The following is a 19479-nucleotide window of genomic DNA, read 5'->3' as shown; positions in this document are numbered from 1 at the left end:
TGCTCTGGGTGACTGAGCCCCATAATTAGCCAAGAGGGCCCAGGGAGGGATTTTACATTTGGCAGTGGCAGAAATCCCTATGTCCAGAGAGAAACATAAAGCAGGGTTAACGAAGGAATAAATACTGAGCTATGTTTTTCAATCTTGAAGTCCTTGGAAGTTTGGAAAGTGACTTTATGAGTGCCCAGGCCTCATTCTTTCCCACATGGACCACCCCTGGCCACCAAGAAGTAACATCAGCTGGGCCAGAGGTACGTCAAGCTAAGGAAATGTCCTCTCACATTCTCCCACACCCATCCCTCTTCCATTGAGATCAGGAGCCTGTAAACACTGAGGAATCCAGGCGAGCTAGGCGGGACCATTCTTTGCTACCTGAGCTAAAGCATTCTCTTTGGTTTAGTGGGGTCAAGTGGAAAGCACATTTTGTCTTTGTGACGCCAGTGTCATGGTCTTGGTTCGTAGGAGATGGTGGATTGTGATAATGCTTATGGATGGAAGGCTTGATTTCTAGAAGTTGGGACACCTGGCCTCTTAGCTCAACTGTGGCTCTTTTGCACTCTGCTGTGTCATCTACAAAAAGAGGGGCTTGGACCAGGCGAGCTGGAAGGCTTTTTCTAGCTCTGCCACCGTTCTGTGACTCTTCTGGTTCTAGGTCAGATTTTCTCTAACTTACTAAAGAAGTTATGCTATTTCATATATTCATTATCTATATTTATTGTTGTTGAGGCCTTTTTCAGTCATATCCGACTCTCTGTGACCCCATTTGGGGTTTTCTTGCCAAAGATACTGAAGAGTTTGACCGTTTCTTTCTCCAGGTCATTCTACAGATGAGGAAACTGAGGCAAACAGGGTAAAATAACTTTCCCAGGGTCACCCAGCTAGTAAGTATCTGAGGTCAAGATTTGTAGTCAGATCTTCCTGACTCCAGGCTGGTGCTCTATCCATTGTACCACCTCTTTCTCTCTCCTCCTCCTCCTGTTATTTTCTCTGATAGAAGGTAATGATTGAGGGCAGGGTCTGTTTCATTTTGGACACCCAGCACTGTTCCTGGCACATACTAGGCCCTTCATAAGGGCTTGTTCATATTCTCCTTCTGGCTGGCTCCAGGAGACTCCTGGGCTTGTTGCTGTCAGCACACCTGGTAGCTTTCAGTCAGGTCCATCAGTCCATCTGTAGTTGACACATGGCAATATCCAGTAGCCCTGACAAACTGGGGCTTCTAGATGCTGGAACCACCCTATGATTCTTCCTTTCCTTTTGTGGTCCCGACACCTTCAGCCTCATCTCCTGTGACTGGGAAAGAGTGGAGGAGGGAATATGCTCAGACTGAGGCCCTGTCAGTGTGGGGTCACCAAAGGAGTCAACCCATCAGAAGATGCAGTCCCCAAGAACTCTCTCTGTTCTTGCTGGTGGTCAGTTTCCTGGCAGGGTCAGCCAAGGATGCCCAGTGGTAGGCTGAGATGTCAACCTGTTGCCCTAGACAGTTAACAAACTGATTGACATATGAACACAATTACAAAACACTTTCTACACAAATAAAGTCAGATCTAAATAATTTAAAAAATATCAGTTGCTCATGGGTAGGCTGAGCTAATATAATAAAAATGACAGTTCTACCTAAATTAAATTACTTATTTGGTACCATACCAATCAAACTACTAAAAATTATTTTATAGAGCTAGAAAAAATAATAGCAAAATTCATCTAGAAGAACAAAAGGTCCAGAATATCAAAGGAATTAATGAAAAGAAATGCAAGGAAAGGTAGCCTAGCCATACCCGATCTAAAACTGTATTATAAAGCAGCAATCATCAAAACTAATTGGTACTGGTTAAGAAATAGGAATGGGTTAAGTACATAAGACATAGTCATCAATGACTATAGTAATCTACCGTTTGATAAACCCAGAGACTCCAGCTTCTGGGATCAGAACTCATCCTTGACAGAAAACTGCTGGGAAAAATGGAAAATAATGTGGCAGAAACTAGGCTTAGATATCTTGTACCATATACCAAGATAAGGTCAAAATAAGTACATCATTTAGATGTAAAGGGTGAAACTATAAGCAAATTAGGAGAGCAAGGAATAGTGTATTTGTCAGATCTATGGAGATTGAAGAATTTATGACCAAACAAGAGATAGAGAACATTATGAAATGCAAAATGGATAATTTTGATTACATTAAATTAAAAGTTTTTCACGAAGACAATGCAAACAAGATTAGGAGGGAAGCAGAAAGCTGGGAAATAATTTTTATGACCAGTCTCTCTGATAAAGACCTCATTTCTAAAATATATAGAGAACTGAGTCACATTTATAAAAATACAAGTCATTCCCCCATTGATAAGTGGTCAAAGGATATAAACAGGAAGTTTTCAGATGAAGAAATTAAAGTTATCTATAGTCATATGAAAAAGTGCTCTACTTCCCTGTTGGTTAGAGAAATGTAAATCAAAACAATTCTGAAGTACCACATCACGCCTATCAGATTGACGAATATGACAAAACAGGAAAATAATAAATAAATAAACAGGAGATGTGGGAAAATTGGAACGCTAATGCATTGTTAATGGAGTTGTGAACTTATCCAGCCATTCTGGAGAACAATTTGGAACTATGCTCAAAGGGCTATAAAACTGCATACCCTTTGACCCAGCAATACCACTTCTAGGTCTGTATCCCAAAGAAATGATAAAAATGGGAAAAGGATCCACATGGACAAAAATATTTATAGCAGCTCTTTTTGTGTTGGCCGAGATGTGGAAATTGAGAGGATGTCCATCAAGTTGTGGTGTATGAATGTAATGGAATATTATTGTTCCATAAGAGATGGTGAGCAGGAGGACTTCAGAAAAACCTGGAAAGACTGACATGAACTGATGCTGAGTGAAGTGAGCAGAACCAGGAGAGCATCATACACAGTAATAGCCACATTGTTCATGACTGATTTGGATAGACTTAGCTCTTCTCAGCAATGCAAGGATCTAAGACAGTTCCAAAAGACTCATGATGGAAAATCCAGAGGAAGAACTTTGGAGTATAAATGCAGATCAAAGTAAACTATTTTCTCTTTTGTTGTTTGTTTTTTCTTTCTCATAGTTTTCCCTTTTGTTCTGATTCTTATTTCACAACATGACTAATGTGAAAATATGTATAGCCTATATCAGATTGAGTGCCGTCTTGGGAAAGGGGGAGTGGAGGAAGGCGGGAAAATGTAGAACTCAAAAATCTTATAAAAGAGAATATTGAGAACAAAAACAAACAAGCAAACAGAAAACCCAGCCAAACTTGATTGATGGTTCTGATTGCCCAGAAATGTTGTGATTGGGGGGAGGGGGTGGGTGGTGAGAGAGGGTAGCAGAAGGACACAGGACCCAGAGGACCCTGGTGGAAAGAGCATTGAACTTGTTGTCGGTAGACTTGTGTTAAAATCTCCTTATAGACACGTCATTAAACTTGTGAGTCTTGGTTTCCTCATCTGTAAAAAGGAAGACTCCTTTTCCTGAGTTCAAATATGGTTTCAGACACTTACTGGCTGTGTGACCTTGGGCAAGTCACTTCACCCATCTTGCATCAGTTTCCTTATCTGTAAAATGAGCTGGAGAAGGAAATGGCAAACCACTCCAGTATCTTTGCCAAGAAGACCCAAAATGGGATCACATAAAGTGGAATATAACTGAAATGACTTAACAACAGCAACAAAAAGATGGAGAGAGAGTGGGTCTAGTGCCTTGGACAGGGGACCTGGGTTCAGCTCCTCCTGGCTGTGTGACCTTGGGCAATTCACTTAAACTTCTCAGGGCTCTGGGCAGCTCCCCAAGACTATGTGACTTACAGATAAGGTTTTGATCCGTATTGATGGAGAGAGGGTACAGTCTGTTGTAAATTCTTCTTTCTTCCTTTTGTCCCTTCAAAGAGAAGGGTCCCTAGATTCAGAGTACCCTAGGTGTGCTCGAGTTGCTCTCACTGGAGCCTTCTGGTCCTTGAGTGTTGCTCAGTAGAAGAGTGGATAGAGTGCCTGACCTGAAGTAAGGAAGACCAGTGTTCAAATCTGGCCTCAGACACTTCCTGGCTGTGTATCCCTGGGCAAGTCACTTTCCCTTGATCTGTAAAATGGGGATAATAATAGCACTCACCTCCCAGGGCTGTTGGGAGGATCAAATGAAAGAGCAATTATAAGGTGCTTATCCAGTGCCTGGCACATAGTTAATTAGGCACTATATAGCTACCAGTTATCATCATCTCACCTGAAGATTTTTAGCACCGAAGTTCTCCTTGTTTCATGGACTTTTGAGCTGCCACTCATGGCCATCCCTCCAGGCAGGGGAAAGGCAGGGGCCGCTGGGCTATTTTTGAGTCTACTTGTGTTATGGCCTATCTTTGGCAAATTGTGTGCTTTTCTTTTCAAGATGTTTACCTAAATCCTTGGTTGGCATGACTACTCTGCATGTCTAACTCTTCATCTAGTTGGCTGATTCCAACTGCGTGGAGCTAAGAGGGATGTCCTATTAAATCAGACAGCTTGTTAAGGTTAAGCCTGTGTGTTGCCACCTGCTCTGGAGAAGGATTATCTAGAAAGACTCTAAAGTTCAGAGAGGCAAGGGACTCACTCATTGGACTTTCTGGACATGGAAACTGAGCAGAGAGATCACATGTGGAGGAGTAAGTGCCTTCTATCACCAGGTATTAGGCAGGGATCAGATGAAAACAAAAAGATTGCTTCTGAGTGTATCAAAGCAATCTCCAGGGTTCTGGATATATCCAGACATGTCTTTGTTCCTAGTTTTAGCCATATCAAAAGGAATTTCTGAGGCTCTAGATGAATGTTCCTGTGTGTGATTCTAGGTCTGTCATGGGAATCTCCAAGTTTCTAGGTATATCAAAGAAAACCTGTCTAGAACTCTTAGGGGTTCTGTGCCTATCAAGTTGTCTCCAGGGACTGTATCAAGGGAAGGTGTGGGGGTCAAGGTAAATTTAGGAACACAGATTTAGAACTGGAAGGGACCTTGGAGACCATGGAGTCCAACCCCCCTTGTTTTATGCTTGAGGATACTGAGACTGGAGAGGATAGTGACTTTCCCAGATTAACAAAGCTAGTGAGTATCTGAGGTAGGATTTACTCTCAGGTCTTCCTGATCCTAGTCTTGAGCTCCACCTACCCACTATACTGCCCAGCTGCCTCTTTCTTTGTGGCTGGTTCTAGGTATGCCAAGGGAAACAGTGGAGTTGCCAGTATATCTAAGAGTTTTCCTGCTGCTGGTTCTAGGTCAATTCAGGAAGTCTCCAGGTTTCTAGGTATATCTAGGAGTCTCCCAATGGCTGGTTCCAATCCTATCTAGAGTCTTAGCTCAGCCCCTGCCTCCTGCAGGAGACCCCTCTAATTCCCCTTCTCCTCTTCTGTCTACTCAGTATGAACTGCTTAAATAGATGCTGTCTCCTCCATTAGAACATAAATTTCTTGAGGGTAGGAACTATTTCTGCTTTTTCTTTTTATTCTCTGCCCTTGTTTCATGGTGTCTGGAACAGAAAAAGTGGTTTGCTTCCTTTTGTGAACTATTTCTCCAGTTGATGAGAGGCAGCATGACCTAGCTGGCAGCCCTGGGTTCGAGTGTCACCTCTGACATGTAGACATGATGTTCCTTAACCCCTCGGTGCTCTAGGCAGATCTCTAAGAGATCAAGTCAGAGAGGGGGCTGCTCTGCATGGGTGGAGGGAGTTTCTTCACTTGGTAGTTCCTGTAGCAGTGATGTCAGTTCTAGTGCCCATCTCTATCCAATAGATCTTCACCTCCCAGCCTATTTCCCAAGGCCACAACAGGGTCAAATTTAGAATTTTGTGTTTTCTCCCCCATTTTTATGATGGGGAAAAGAAAGTCATCTTTGCTTTCTCTGCACTTTTGTAAGTACTTCAACAAATGCTTATTGATTGAATGGTTGATTGAGTCTCCAAGGTTCTAGGTATACTTAGGGACTCTTGGAAGTTCCATTGTATCGAGCCATCTCTGTGACTGCCTCTAGATATATCAAAGAAAGCTGGAGTGTTCTAAGTGTTTCCAAAGGTATTTGCATGACTTTTGTAGGTGTATCACCAAGTCTAATGGAAATTTAGTTGTTCTTTCCAAAGATTCTGGAGTCCCATGGGCCCTTGGAGGTAGAAGGGCCTCATGTTTTAGGGGAGCACTGACCTAGATGGCTCCTGGGGCAAGTTGGTCCCGTTTGGCTTTGGGACCCTAGGATGCCTAGGCTCTGATGGTCATATACTAGGTCTAGTATAATGTCCTTTGGAGGGATTGGAAATAAGAGATACACACAAACATAAGAATGAAGATTAGAAGTAGAATCTGTTAGGGGAAACGTATGTTTATCTATGTATATATGTATGTGTATATATGTTTCCATGTACGTGTATATCTATATATAACTATAACCATGCTTAATTGTACCTTGGGGAGGGAGGAGGAAGTGGGGGAAGAACAAAGTAAAAAGTGCACAGCAGAGAACAAAAGAAAACCTACAAAGAAGCAAAGAAAAGATGGACAGCTCTCAACAGTGTGTAGTATTTGATATATAGGCTTTCTTGAAATGAAAATTTATTACTGTATAATTTGAATCTTCTCACATTCTGTTGTGCATGTGACATGTTTTTTCTTTTCTTATGTTATATTTAAGTTAATCATGTTTCTTTTTCTTTTCATATTATGTATTTAAGTTTTAATAAAAAAAATTTTTTAAGTTGGAGAGGGGAGGCTGGCGTTTTAGCATGGGGGTTGGGGGTTTTTGTGGTATGAAGCTGGTTTTGAAGTAATTAGCCCAGTTGCCCATCAGAACACTGTTAAAATCTTTCACTGAAAAAAAATTCCCCTCCAAAGCTCACTGAACCCCTCTGCCCACTTTCTCCATCTCTGTTTGAGGCTCCCCCCAAAGGTTTCAAATCCCCTTCAGCTGAGGAGCAGAAACAGCCTGGGTACTTTTCTGGGGAACTCTGGGCAAAGCCAGTCCCTGTAGACCTTCTGGGCAATGCGCCTCTGCCCCAGCCTCACAGGTGACATCACTGCTGAGGCCGTCCCGCCCATTTGCTTGGTTCCTGATAATTCTGGGTAGTTGATGAGAGGCAGCATGGCCTAGTGGGTAGGGAGCTGGAAGCCCTGGGTTCGAGTGTCACCTCTGACAGGTAGGTGTTGTCTGACAGGTAGGTTGAGGGAGAGGGGGCTGCCCTGCATAGGTGAGGGAGTTTCCTTACTTGAGAGTTCTCATGGCAGTGACAGCACAAGTCCAGTTCCTATCTCTGTCCAGTAGATCTTGTCCTTCCGGCCCCAGTAAGGACAAATGAGTAATTTTGTGTTTTCTCCCCCATTTTCATGATGGGGGAAAATAAAGTCACATTTGCTTTCTGCACTTGCAGTTCATAGGTGCCTTAATCCTCTCTGTGGGGATCTATGCAGAAGTTGAGCGCCAGAGATACAAAACCCTGGAAAGTGCCTTCCTCGCTCCTGCCATCATCCTCATCCTCCTTGGGGTTATCATGTTTATCGTCTCCTTCGTGGGGGTCTTGGCTTCTCTCCGGGATAACTTCTGTCTCCTCCAATCGGTGAGCTGGCCTCATCCCTTGCTCCTACCTAGTCTGGATCTATCTTGTCCTTCTGCCCCCCTGGTGCAGGGCTGGGCATCACAGGTGTGGGAGGGTGGCATTAACTTGGGCCATAGAGTGTGACCCTTGCCCCTTTCAGGCTGTGGTCAGTCAGTCATTCTGGTGGGGAGACCATTGGGGAGACACAAGATCAGCACTAAGGAGCTGGAAGGTGATCTCAGATGGGGAGGCCCTCCCAGCTTCTGCAGAAGGGGGCAGTTGGAGCAGAGTCTCTAATGTCATATATTGTAATAATTATAGCTAGGATTTACATCACATCGAAGATTCTCAAAGCCCTGAGTGTTTGTTATCTCATTTGATCCTCAGGACAGCACTATCAGGTTGATGCAGTTATTATCCACATTTTGCAGATGAGGAAACTGAGGCAGAGAGAAGTTAAGTGCCTGCTGAGGGTCACATGGTTCCTAAGTGTCTCTGACAGGATTTGAACTCAGGAGTTCCTAGTTGCCCCACACAAACATTTCTAGTTGTATATTACATTTTTTGAAGCATAACAATATAGTCAGCTTCTGTGCTGCCTTCTTCTAAACTCTTTCCTATAAGAGACTTCAAGGATAGTTCTCTGTCCGTTGTGCCACAAAGGCTCTCTTGGCTTCTTTATGAGGCAGTATTATTCCATTCCATCATTGTCATCATCACACAATAACCGTGAGCTTTTATTTGGCTCTTTGAGGTTTACAAAGTGCTTTACAAATGTTAGCTTTATTTGATTCTTACAACAACCCTGCAAGGTTGGTTCCGTTATTTTCTCCATTTTACAGGTGAGGAAAATGAGGCAGAGATGAAGTGACTTGCCCAGGGTCACACAGCTAAGAAGTGTCTGAGGTCATATTTGAACTCAGGTCTTCCTGGCTCCAGGCCCAGTGCTCTGTGCATTTAGTGCCACCTAGGTAACCCTAGGTAAGTGGCTTCCCTGCTCTGGAGCCTCAGTTACCTCACCTGTGAAATGGGTATGGGAGTGGTGTGGCGGTACACCTCCACCTCTAAGTGACTGTTTGATTCCATCCCACAGTTCATGTACATCCTGGGAATCTGCCTCATCATCGAGCTCATCGGGGGTGTAGTGGCCTTAATCTTCAGGAACCAGGTGAGCAGCGAGGACAGGAAAGATTCTGACTCTCAGCATTTTTGATGGGCCTGTGTGCAGAGTCCTGGAGAAGAGGGAAACTGAGGCCCAGAAAAGTGACTGGGTAATGGGAGCTCAACTGGTGTCCTTCCCCTTTGCTTCTGTGCCTTCTTCCAGGGAAGTATCATGTGACTTATTAACTGTTATTAATTTAATTACGTTATTCATATAATCACAGATCATAGGAGCATAGACTTAGAATTGGGACGGACCTTAGAGGCTGCTGGGGCCAACCTCCATGAAAACCCCAGGCCTCTGTGCTTATCACTTATTATTACCACTATCATCATCATTCTCTGCATTAGTATCATTATTAATGATATTACTGTTAATGATGATGATAATAAACATTCACCCAAGCCTGGTGACTCTCACCATCTGGTCTCTAATGCTAATATTGATTTCTGTGTCGCATTTTTGTCGAAATTGCTGACCAGTTTGCCAAGTGGGATCCAACCCAATCTTTTCCTGCTATTTAATTCTAGGTCTGTAATACTTTTACTGATAATAGGGAGTCACAATTTATGGTGGTTTATGGTTTACAGTCAGTCAGTCAGCAAGCATTTATTGAACACTTACCACCGTGGGATATGGGACCCTACAGAGGGGGATTGTGTAGGTTTCATTGGCCCCATCTTGCAGATGAAAGAAACTGAGGCTTCGAAACACATCCCCTTGGGATGGAGAAGACATCAAGGCTGCACCAAAAGCAGAAATTTTATGAAGAAGACCCTTCCCTTGAAGACCTTCATGCTGATTGGCCTTTGCTAGAGACATGTCAGCTGTTTACTGGGGCTTGGCCCAGAATTGAGCCCGGCAGGGCTGGGGAGTGGGTCGTGTGCAAGGAACATGAACTCCTTTAGGGCAGGCACTGTTTTTAATTCCTCGAGTCCTCTGCAGTGCAGAGTATAGGAAGCCCTGAATTAGTGTTTATTGAATGAAATTGGGGGAATCAGGAGGCATCCGGCGATTACTGGATCTGGGGAGCTTAGAAAACTGTCCTCTAGCTGTCAAATCCAAAATTCAGTTAAGCCATCAAGATATGAAGGAACACCAAAACAGGAATGCTGTGAATTTGCCGTTTACTTCCCTGTACTACTTTAGCTCTCTTCCTCAGTTTCCTCATCTGTAAAATGAGGAGGTGCCTTCCAGGCCTGATCCCATGTCTTGCTCAGGGTCCCCCACCTGTTAACTTGGTGCCAAGACACAAGCCCAGCTCTTTCTGTTGTCTTATGTGGCCAGAGCTCTGGACCTGTAACTGGACTGGTGCTTACCATCTCTGAGGTCAGGGGACTTTTCTCAGGGAAGAAGGGAGAGGATGGAGAGCCCATTCTCCTACCTCTCGAGTCTCACATGCTTACCTACAGTCACCGACACTGAGTCTCCAATGACAAAAGGTCCTTTGTCTGGCCAGCCTTCCGCTCTCCTCTACCTGGGCCTCTTGGGCTGTTCATTCCCTTAGAGTGGGAGTGGACTGATCTTTAGAGAGAAGATACAGGAGATGAGAGAGGGTGGAAGTGGAGAAGGAGGTGCCCTGGCCCAGGGAAGAAATCTGGGAGAACCAAAGTATTCGTGTTGGAAAGACTTCCTTCTCCTTCCCTTCTCCCTCTTCCCCTTTTCCCTCCTTCTCCTCTTCATGCCCCCCAGCTTTGACCCCAGGGCCACAACCCACCATTAATTCACCATCCATTTGTTTCTAAGATCAGAACCTGGCCTGAATCTCTTCCAGGGATGGACTCAGAGGTTTTCTTGATAAAATTAGCTTTTTAATTAAGTGAAGTAATTGAAACCAGGGGGAGGGAGGAGGACCTGCCCTTCTCCATGGGCTCTTTGTCTCAGTCTTGGGACGCCAGGGCTGGAGATAGGGGAGACTCACTGGGGAGCGCTGAGCTGGGGCTGTAGGCTTTACCAGACACTGCCACAGGGGTCCAGGACACAAAAAGGGTTAAAAACCCTTGGAATGGACCATCTCTTGGGTCCTTTGTAGCTTGTGGGAGTCTGAAGTGAAGCCTGCCCACCCTTGGGATGACCAGGCAGAGAAATCCCCCTGGAATTGGTGGGGCAGGGGGCTCTTGGGAAGTCCTTTCACTCACTGGACCCCCCTCTTCCCCTCCCTCCCCCGGGAAGGGAGGGCCAGTCTGTCTGAAAACACAGGTACTTGTCTGTATTCCTGGGACGCAGGCATCTCAGGCCTGGCAGCAGCTCTGTAACTGCAGTGGAAGTCCAGGCTCCAGTGGGATTTCTCCATAGCCATGTTATATGGGAAGGCACCCAGGCAGATGCTTAGCTCCACCGGGGGAGCATTCTTGCCTTGCTGCCCTGCAGGACAACTTCTTACAAGAGGAATTCCCCCCGCCCCCCCAGGCCTAGAAAGGCTCTGTCCATGGCAGGGCTCAGCCAGGAGGCTTCTCTTTGGGAATCACAGGTGAAGGGCATTGGAGAATATGTTGTCCCCAGGATCGCCAGTGAGGCCTCAGGGGAGGCCATTCACACACCTGGTCTGCCCTTCAATCCTGCCATAGAGAGACTTGTGAATCAGTGTTATTGATGACCAACATGGATTTGTTAGTTACATAGGGAGCAGGCAGGAAACAGTGTGTAGATCTTGGAACCCGCAGTCAGGAGGACCAGGGTTCAAATCTGGCTTCAGATGCTTCTTAGCTTGTGAACCTGGGCAAGTCACCTGACCTCTGTCTACCTCAGTTTCCTCAACTGTAAAATGGAAAGCATAACAGTACCTTACCTTCCAGGGGTGTGGTGAAGTTCTAATGAGATGATAGGTTAGGATGGTGCCCATAGTAAGTGTTATTTATGTGTCAGCCGTTATTATTATATAGTGAAATCCAATATTGTGGTCTCCAATATTGTAGTCCAACCACCACATGAGCCAGAATTCTCTAGAGCATCTCTAACAAGTTATTATCCAGCCTGAGTGCCGAGACCTTAGGGATGGGGAGCTTACTACTTTCCTGAAGCAGTGCTTTCCATCTTTGGATAGCTCTTGTGGTTAGGAAGTTTTTCAGATCTCATTGCCTAGAATTCCTACCTGTCAGGGCTGGTTCTACCCTTTGGGACTGAGCTGAACAGTCCTGATTCCCATCCCTCTTCTCCATGGCAGTGCCTGACCTTAAAGACAGGTGGCACCATCCCCCCTCCCCATTCTTACCCCTGGGCTTCTCTTCTCCATGCTGGCCCTCCTTTGCCCTTGTGCTGTGTGCTCCACATAGGGACAGAAGATACCAGGACCGTTGCCTCCCTTACTTTAGATACCTGGCCTCTCACAATGCAGCCTAAGATGGCATCAGATGTTTTGGCTGCTCCACCACACTAGTGACTCACACTGAGCTTGTCTTCCTGACCAGGGTTTTGGTAGGGATTTCTTCCAGATAGTTTCCTCATCTATAAAATCTCTCTGGACCCTTCCTGCTCTTGCTCCGTGATCCTGTGATCTCTGTGACCTGGAGCAGGTTCTGACAGGATTGTGGTTCTGGAGCAGGAAGAGACCTCAGGGGCCAGCGAACCCAACCCTCTCAGTTTACAGATAATGAGGAACCTCAGGAAGATGAGGGGCAGGATTAGGACACAGCCCTTCTCTCCCGGGGTCAGTGCCCCTTCCCTGTACTTGCTGTCTCCCAGGGTCAGGTGTCCTCTGAGTAGAAGAGGGTAGACATTGATTCCTTTGAGGGCAGAGACATTGTTATTTTTTTCCTTTGCATTCCCAGCACCTGGCATAGTCCCTGGAACATTGTAGGCATTTCATAAATATTTGTTGAATTGAATTGAAATTTGAGTTGCCTCACTAAGTGAGAGCCAGAGTTTTAAAGCCTTAAAATAATACCTTCCTCATAATGATGCTTCACACCTAAAGGGCATTTATAATTTTCAGGGCATTTTCCCATCCCTTATACCAGCCCTATAAGATAAAAGGGGCAAGGACCTTGCTCCCCATTTTATAGATGAGGAAACTGAGGCTCAGAGCAGGTAATTGCTTTGTCACAGTCACATATAACTGAGACCTGCCTAGAGACCCAAGTCTGGTGACTCCTACTTGTGTGTTCCTTCTCTGACCCTGCTTCTTGGGTGAAATGAGAGGGAGAAGCATTACTGAGGTCAGAGGGGGATGGAGGAGGAGAGGCTGGACAGTGGGGGGCTTCATTCCCTGACCTTGGGGAGCTGGCCAAAGGGAACTCAGGCAGTATCCAGATGTGCAGCCACCCCTGCGGCTCTGAGTTTCCCATGACTTCCCTGGGCTTCAGGGAGCCAGCTCCTTTGATCAGGCAATGTCTCCTTCATTTCCTTCCTACCTTCTCTTCCTGTAAATCAAGACCATGGAGAGGGCAATGGGAGAATGGAGGGGATGGCGAGATCTCTAGCAGTATTGTCCGTAACTAGCCCAGAGGTAGTGTAGGCATCCCAGGTTTTAGAGCTGCAGAGGGCCTGAGAGACCACTGGCTCATTTTATGTAGTGGGAAACTGAGTTATGAGGAGGCCTTTTCTCCAGTCACAGTGCTGTTCATGGCAAGGCTAGGATTTGAATCTTGGTCTCATCTCTTTTTGCTTCAGATGCCAGAACAGCTGCAAGCCAAGGCTGGAGTTGGGCTCTCTAGCCTTAGCTCCTCAGGTCATTTCCTTCCTGCCTTTGTTTTACCCAGACAGGGAGATAACTCTTTTCTCTTGGCTTCCTTCAGGCTGATGTGTCCTTATAGTCAAGGAGAGCACTTGGGATTTTCTCTCCAGAATTCCCAGCTACCGTTCATGCTCTTATTCTCCTCTCAGTCCCAGTTATGGGAAGGGAATACCTAATTTTTAATGAGTTTTGGTTTCCAGACCTACTTGATCTGCGTCCCAAGAGACTCATTGGAAAGAACCCTGGCTCTGGGTCTAGAGGCCCTGGATTCAAATCCTGCCTCTGATACTTTCTGTCTATGTAACCCCAACTGAATTATTTAAACTCTTTGTGCCTCAGTTTCCTCATCTGTAAAATGAGGGTGTTGGGATAGAAGGTATCTTCTTGCTCCAGTTTTGTGAACCTCTGAATTGGCAGATATGAGCTAGATATTGCTGGGTCAATGTTAGTGATGTTTGAAAGATTGTGGGGAATGAGAAGGATACTGCAGGACTGGAAAAAGGAAAATATTGTTAAGTTGTTTTTCACTTGTGTCCATTGTGACCCTTCTGAGGTTTTCTTGGCAGAAATACTGGAATGTTTTGCCATTTTTTTCTCCAGCTCATTTTACAGATGAGGAAATTGAGCAAACTGGGTGAAATGACTTGCCCAAGGTCACACAGCTAGTGTCTGAGGCCAGATTTGAACTCATGAAGATGAGTCTTTCGGACTTTAAGTGCAGTGCTTTGTGTTATATGGTGCTGCCTAGCTACCCTGAAAGGAAATCCCAGTTTAAAAGAGAAGAGAATGGCATTAAACTATAGATTTGACTTTGATTCCTGGAAAGATTCTAGAGCACACTTTTAGAGGGGTGGTTAGTGTGATCACTAGGAGTCAGCATAGCTTCATCAGGAATAGGCCATGCCACACTAACCTCATTTCCTTTATGGATAGTGTTACTTCATTGGTAGAACAGAGGAATGCTATCAACTTGGGCTGCCTATGTTGCAGCAACTTTTTTCCCATTTTTGTTCATGCCTCTCTTGTGGACAAAGTGGATGCTTTGGGCTCTGACTGACAACTATATCCTGTCCTTGGGCCTTTCAGAGGCTCTGCTTGAAGGTCAGCTCACTCAGGGCAGGTCCTGTGTTTGTCTTTCTTTGTTTCCCTAGCACTTAGCCCAGTGCCTCCTGCACGGTAGGTGCTTAGTAAGTGCTTGTTGATGGATTGGTTATTGATACTCCCAGCTGTTGTGCCCTCCCTACCAAGTCACCCGGTGTTTATTTTATATGTACCTGTACATATATGTTGTTCCCCCCCAGCTCTACTTGTAAGCCTTGGTGGCAAAACTGTTGTCTTTTGTCTTTATATCCCTGTCACTTAGCATGGTGCTTAGCACATAGTAGGCACTTATAAATACTTGTTGACTGATCAACTGGTAAAAACTATTCCATTCATTAGATGAAAGAGTAAGGGCCCAAGGAGGACTTGATAGACTAGAACTTTGGGCAAAATGCAATGGAGCTGTAGGGATCCTTGAGGACAGGTACTTAGTGAATATTGATTCAATTGAAGTTTTACAATTAGGTTAAAAATCTATTAACTTCACAGGTTGAAGCTGGAGGAATTGTAGTTGTTGTGAAAAAGACCTAGGGGTATTAGCAAAGAAGACCATGCCATCAGAGAAATAATCACATGACTTACACTTGACTTTGTTTGAGTCAGGGAGGGCTGTGCAGGTCACCAGCCTCACTTCTCTTCCAGAGCCATCTGAATCCAGTGACCAGATATTCATCAGGATGACTGGAGATGACTCAGGATGAGGCAGTTGGGGTTAAGTGACTTGCCCAAGGTCACACAGCTAGTGAGTGTCAAGTGTCTGAGGTGATATTTGAACTCAGGTCCTTCTGACTCCTGCACTGGTGCTCTATCCAGTGTACCACCTAGTTGCCCCAATGAGAGGTATTAGTGGACCACAAGATGAACACGTCCTCAGTATACCATAGCAGCTGGAGAAGCAGATGTGACTGCATTGAGATGATAGCTTTGCTGTCCTCCTCACTGGGCATATAGCACGTTGGGACTGTCCTCTTCAGTCCCAGATGCCATATTTGAGGAAGGACATTGAAAAACTAGAGCTTTGTCCAGAAGACTGCCATATCATTGGACTTGACTGAAGGAACTGGGGATGCTTGACCTAGAACAGAGAAGACTTAGTGGGACCTAGCTTCCCTCTTGGAAGGGGCATCACCCTAAAGTCAGACCTCATGGTCTCAAAGGGCAGAACTGGGAACAATGGCGTAGAATTCGCAAGGAGGCAGATTTAGGGTTGATGTAAAAGAAAGCCTTTCTGACCATAGGCTACCACTTTAGGAGATGGTAGAATCCTCCACAAAGCTCAGAGGTTTTCTAGCAAATGTTGGTCGACCAATACAAGTTGGATATAGAGGGTCTCTGGAGTCTCTTCAAACTCAGAGGGTCTATTACGTTGTGGCTTCTTTTCTCTGAACCTCCGTTTTCCTATTTACAAATTAGGCATAATAATGCCCATCCTACCTCCTCCAAAGGTTATTTGTTTTTCTTTTATTAGTTAATTAATTTATTTTTTGTTTTCAACATTCACTTCCATAAGTTACAAATTTTCTCCCCCTCCCTCACCAAGATGGCATGCAGTCTGATATAGGCTCTACCTATACATTCCTGTTAAACATATTTTTGCATTAGTCATGTTACACAATTAAAATGAATGGGAGAAACCATAAGAAAGGAAACAAAGCAAAACAAAACAAAACAAAATAGTCTGCTTTGCTCTGCATTCGGACCTCCATAGTTCTTTCTCTGGATGTGGATGGCATTTGCCATCATGAGTCCTTTGGAAATGTTTTAGGTCTTTGCATTGCAGTGAAGGGCTAAGTCTATCAAAATCAGTCCTCACACAGTGTGGCTGTTACTGTGTACAATGTTCTCCTGGTTCTGCTTACTTCACTCAGCATCAACTCATATAAATCTTTCTAGGTTTTTCTGAATTTTGCTTGTTCATCATTTCTTATAGCACAATAGTATTCCATTACATTCATATACCACAACCCAATAGATGGGCACCCTCAATTTCCAGTTCTTGGCCACCACAAAAAGAGCTGCCATAAATATTTTTGTGCATGTTGGGTCCTTTTCCTATTTTCATGATCTTTTTGGGATTCAGCCCTAGAAGTGATTTTGCTGGGTCAAAGGGTATGCACATTTTTGTATCCCCTTTGGGCATAGTTCCAAATTGCTCTCCAGATGACTGTATCAACTCACAGTTCTACCAACATTGATTTAGTGTTCCGACTTTCCCACATTTTCTCCAACATTTATAATTTTAGCCAGATGACAGGTGTGATGTGATACCTAAGAGTTGTTTTGATTTGCATTTCTCTAATTATTAGTGATTTAGAGCATTTTTTTTATATGACCATAGATATCTTTAATTTCTTCCTTTGAAAACTGCCTATTCATATCCTTTGACCATTTATCATTTGGGGAATGACTTGTATTCTTATAAATTTGACTCAGTTCTCTATATATTTTTGAAATGAGGCTTTTATCAGAGATACTAGTTGTCAAAATTCTTTCCCAGTTTTCTGGTTCCCTCTTAATCTTGGTTGCATTGACTTTGTACAAAAACTTTTCAATTTAATGTAATCAAAATTATCCATTTTGCATTTCATAAGGTTCTCTAACTCTTGTTTGGTCATAAATTCCTCAATTCCCCAAAAGTCTGACAGATAAACTATTTCTTGCTTCTGTAATTTGCTTATAGTATCAGTCTTTTTGCCTAGATTGTGTCCATTTGGACTTTATTTTCGTATACAGTGTCAGACTTGGTTCTGTGCCCAGTTTCTGCGATACTATTTTCCACTTTTCCCAGCAGTTTTTGTCAAATGGTGAGTTTTTATCCCAGAAGCTGGGGTCCCCTAAAGGATATTTGTGAGGAAAGCATTTTATAATAAATTTTTCTGTGTGCCCCCTGAGGACAGGGACCAGCATGTCTAAACTGTATCTACTCCAGTGCCAGGTGCGGTAGCCTGTACGCTTAACAGACTCTTAGTGAGTTTTTATTGAGTAAGTAATTGAGTAAGTAATATGATCATAGATGTAGAGCCAGAAGAGACCTCAGAGGCTTCCACATTTTATACATTTGCAAGTTGAGGCAGACAGAAATTAAATGACTTGCCCAGGATCACATAGCTAGTAAGTGTCTGAGGGCAGAACTGAACTCAAGTCTTGACTCCAGGTCCAGCACTTTTTACAGGATGGCACCACCTAGCTTCCTAGTTGAGCCAGAAGAGCCCTTAGCGGCCCCCTAAGGGCAAAGAGGCCCAGAGAGACTAAGTGACTTGCCCGGGGTGGCACAGTGAGGAAATCTCCAGCACAGTCTGGCCCTGTGCTTGACTCCTCTCTTCCTTTCCCTGAGAGGCAGCAGCTCTGTTTGCTCCTCGAGTTATCCTTCCTGTGAGCCCCATCTCCCCGGGGATATCTGCCAAAGGGCATGAGAGTTACTGCCTCTCTGCTCTGACCTCCTCCCATCAGGGGCAACAGAGCTTGAAGTCATCGCTTAATGATTTGTTTCCTGCAGATGCAGCCGTGGGTGTGGGTGCTGAGGTCACCAAGCTTCCCAGGCTTCCGCTGGGCCCTTTGGCTGGAGGGGAGACTCGGCCGGTACTCCCTTCTGTTTCTCCTTCTGTCCCTTCTTTCCTGTTCTGACATCCCTGCTCACTCAGCTAGTCCACCCATCACATGCAGCCGTAACATTCAAGTTGTGACATTTGTGTTCTATGTTCTAATGCCTTTTCCACTTCTGATATTCCACATTCTGAGAGTCCTACTAACTGAATCACGCTCTGTGTGTTCTAACCTTTCCAACCATCATGTGTCTATACTGTGTTTTAAGTTCCCTTTGATTATGCTCCCTCATGTCTGTTCTCCCACCATTTGTCAGGGTGGGGGGTTTCTAACCCCAACCCCAATGCATGTGATCACAGAATAGCAGACATAATTATCAAATCAGTTAATCAATTTATAGTAGATGAGGTGCAATGAACACTTTAATCAATGTGAAATGGTCATAGAGGCCTTGGGGTCATTAGACAAAAGCTGATGACCTCAGGCATGAAATAATCTTGTGATTAGCTGAAAGAACCAACTCCTTCTCTGGGCTTGTCTGGAGGTGCACACTCCAACAGCAGGCCAGCTGAATGGTGATCACATCCAGTGGGGTAGGGCCCCTGGGAGAAAATTGCCTATGTGGAGAGGGAAGGAGAGAGAAGAAAGTTTCTTCTCCCTTCTTAAACCTGCAACATCAACAAGGTGGCATCCTTCCCAACTTCAGAATGTCAGAAGATCTGGCACTTCCATTGCTAAATGCAGTGGTGTCCATTGGAGCTGGTAGCAGTTTACCCAGGACGACATCTTCCTCGGGAGCTGAGAGAAGTGGGCACGAGAGGCAGAGCCAGGAAATGTGGCTTTAGGGTTCCTCCAGGGCACCCACCTTAAGAGTCCAGCAGAGAGCTACACCTGAGGGAACTTAAGGAGGACTCCATGAGGGGGTTTCCAGTAATCATTAGCTGTGTTTAATTACCTCATGGCCACTTCCACTCTCTGAGTTTGAGCTTTCTCTTTCCAAGGACCTAGTGTGTGCAAATGGAGAGTGTTTGGGGCAGGATGTTTCTGTCTGTACTGTACATGGTTAGGCAACATGCTTTCTAAAGGGTAATTACATGTGACTGATAACCAATAAGAAGCCTGCCAGTGGGAGATCATGAGCAGTAATTCTAATAAAGTCCAACATCTCAGGGTGAATTTAATTGAGTTTGATCAATAAAGATTTATTAAGCACCTACTATGTGCCAGGCACTAAACATGCAAGGAGAGACAAAAGATGGTCCCTACCCTGAAGTGATTTATAATCTGACGGGGAATAGTACTGTGAGCTGCCCTCTGCGGACTCCAGCCTATAACTATGAGGGCAGATTGGAAGATATGGCCCAAGGGTTGGTCAGTCTCTCTCTCTCTCTCTCTCTCTCTCTCTCTCTCTCTCTCTCTCTCTCTCTCTCTCTCT

At 44.7% G+C, this 19479-nt stretch overlaps 1 protein-coding gene across 6 annotated transcripts in view; it reads left to right on the top strand.

Moving 5' to 3' along the window:
• The window catches only part of TSPAN15 (tetraspanin 15), a 76218-nt gene that overhangs the window by 29632 nt on the left and 27107 nt on the right, over positions 1-19479 (top strand). For 5 of the 6 annotated variants that reach the window (XM_072628750.1, XM_072628751.1, XM_072628752.1 and 2 more), the window contains 2 exons: positions 7402-7587; positions 8660-8734. The exons of the other annotated variant lie outside the window; for it this stretch is intronic. In XM_072628750.1, the coding sequence (XP_072484851.1) occupies positions 7402-7587; positions 8660-8734 (261 nt within the window). The remainder of the gene's footprint in view (positions 1-7401; positions 7588-8659; positions 8735-19479) is intronic. 6 annotated transcript variants of the gene reach the window in all.

Source organism: Notamacropus eugenii, chromosome 1, assembly GCF_028372415.1.
Source record: "Notamacropus eugenii isolate mMacEug1 chromosome 1, mMacEug1.pri_v2, whole genome shotgun sequence".
In the NCBI taxonomy this organism is placed as follows: domain Eukaryota; kingdom Metazoa; phylum Chordata; class Mammalia; order Diprotodontia; family Macropodidae; genus Notamacropus; species Notamacropus eugenii.
Note: the sequence above shows the minus strand (reverse complement) of the source record. Positions and strands in the feature narration are given on the sequence as shown.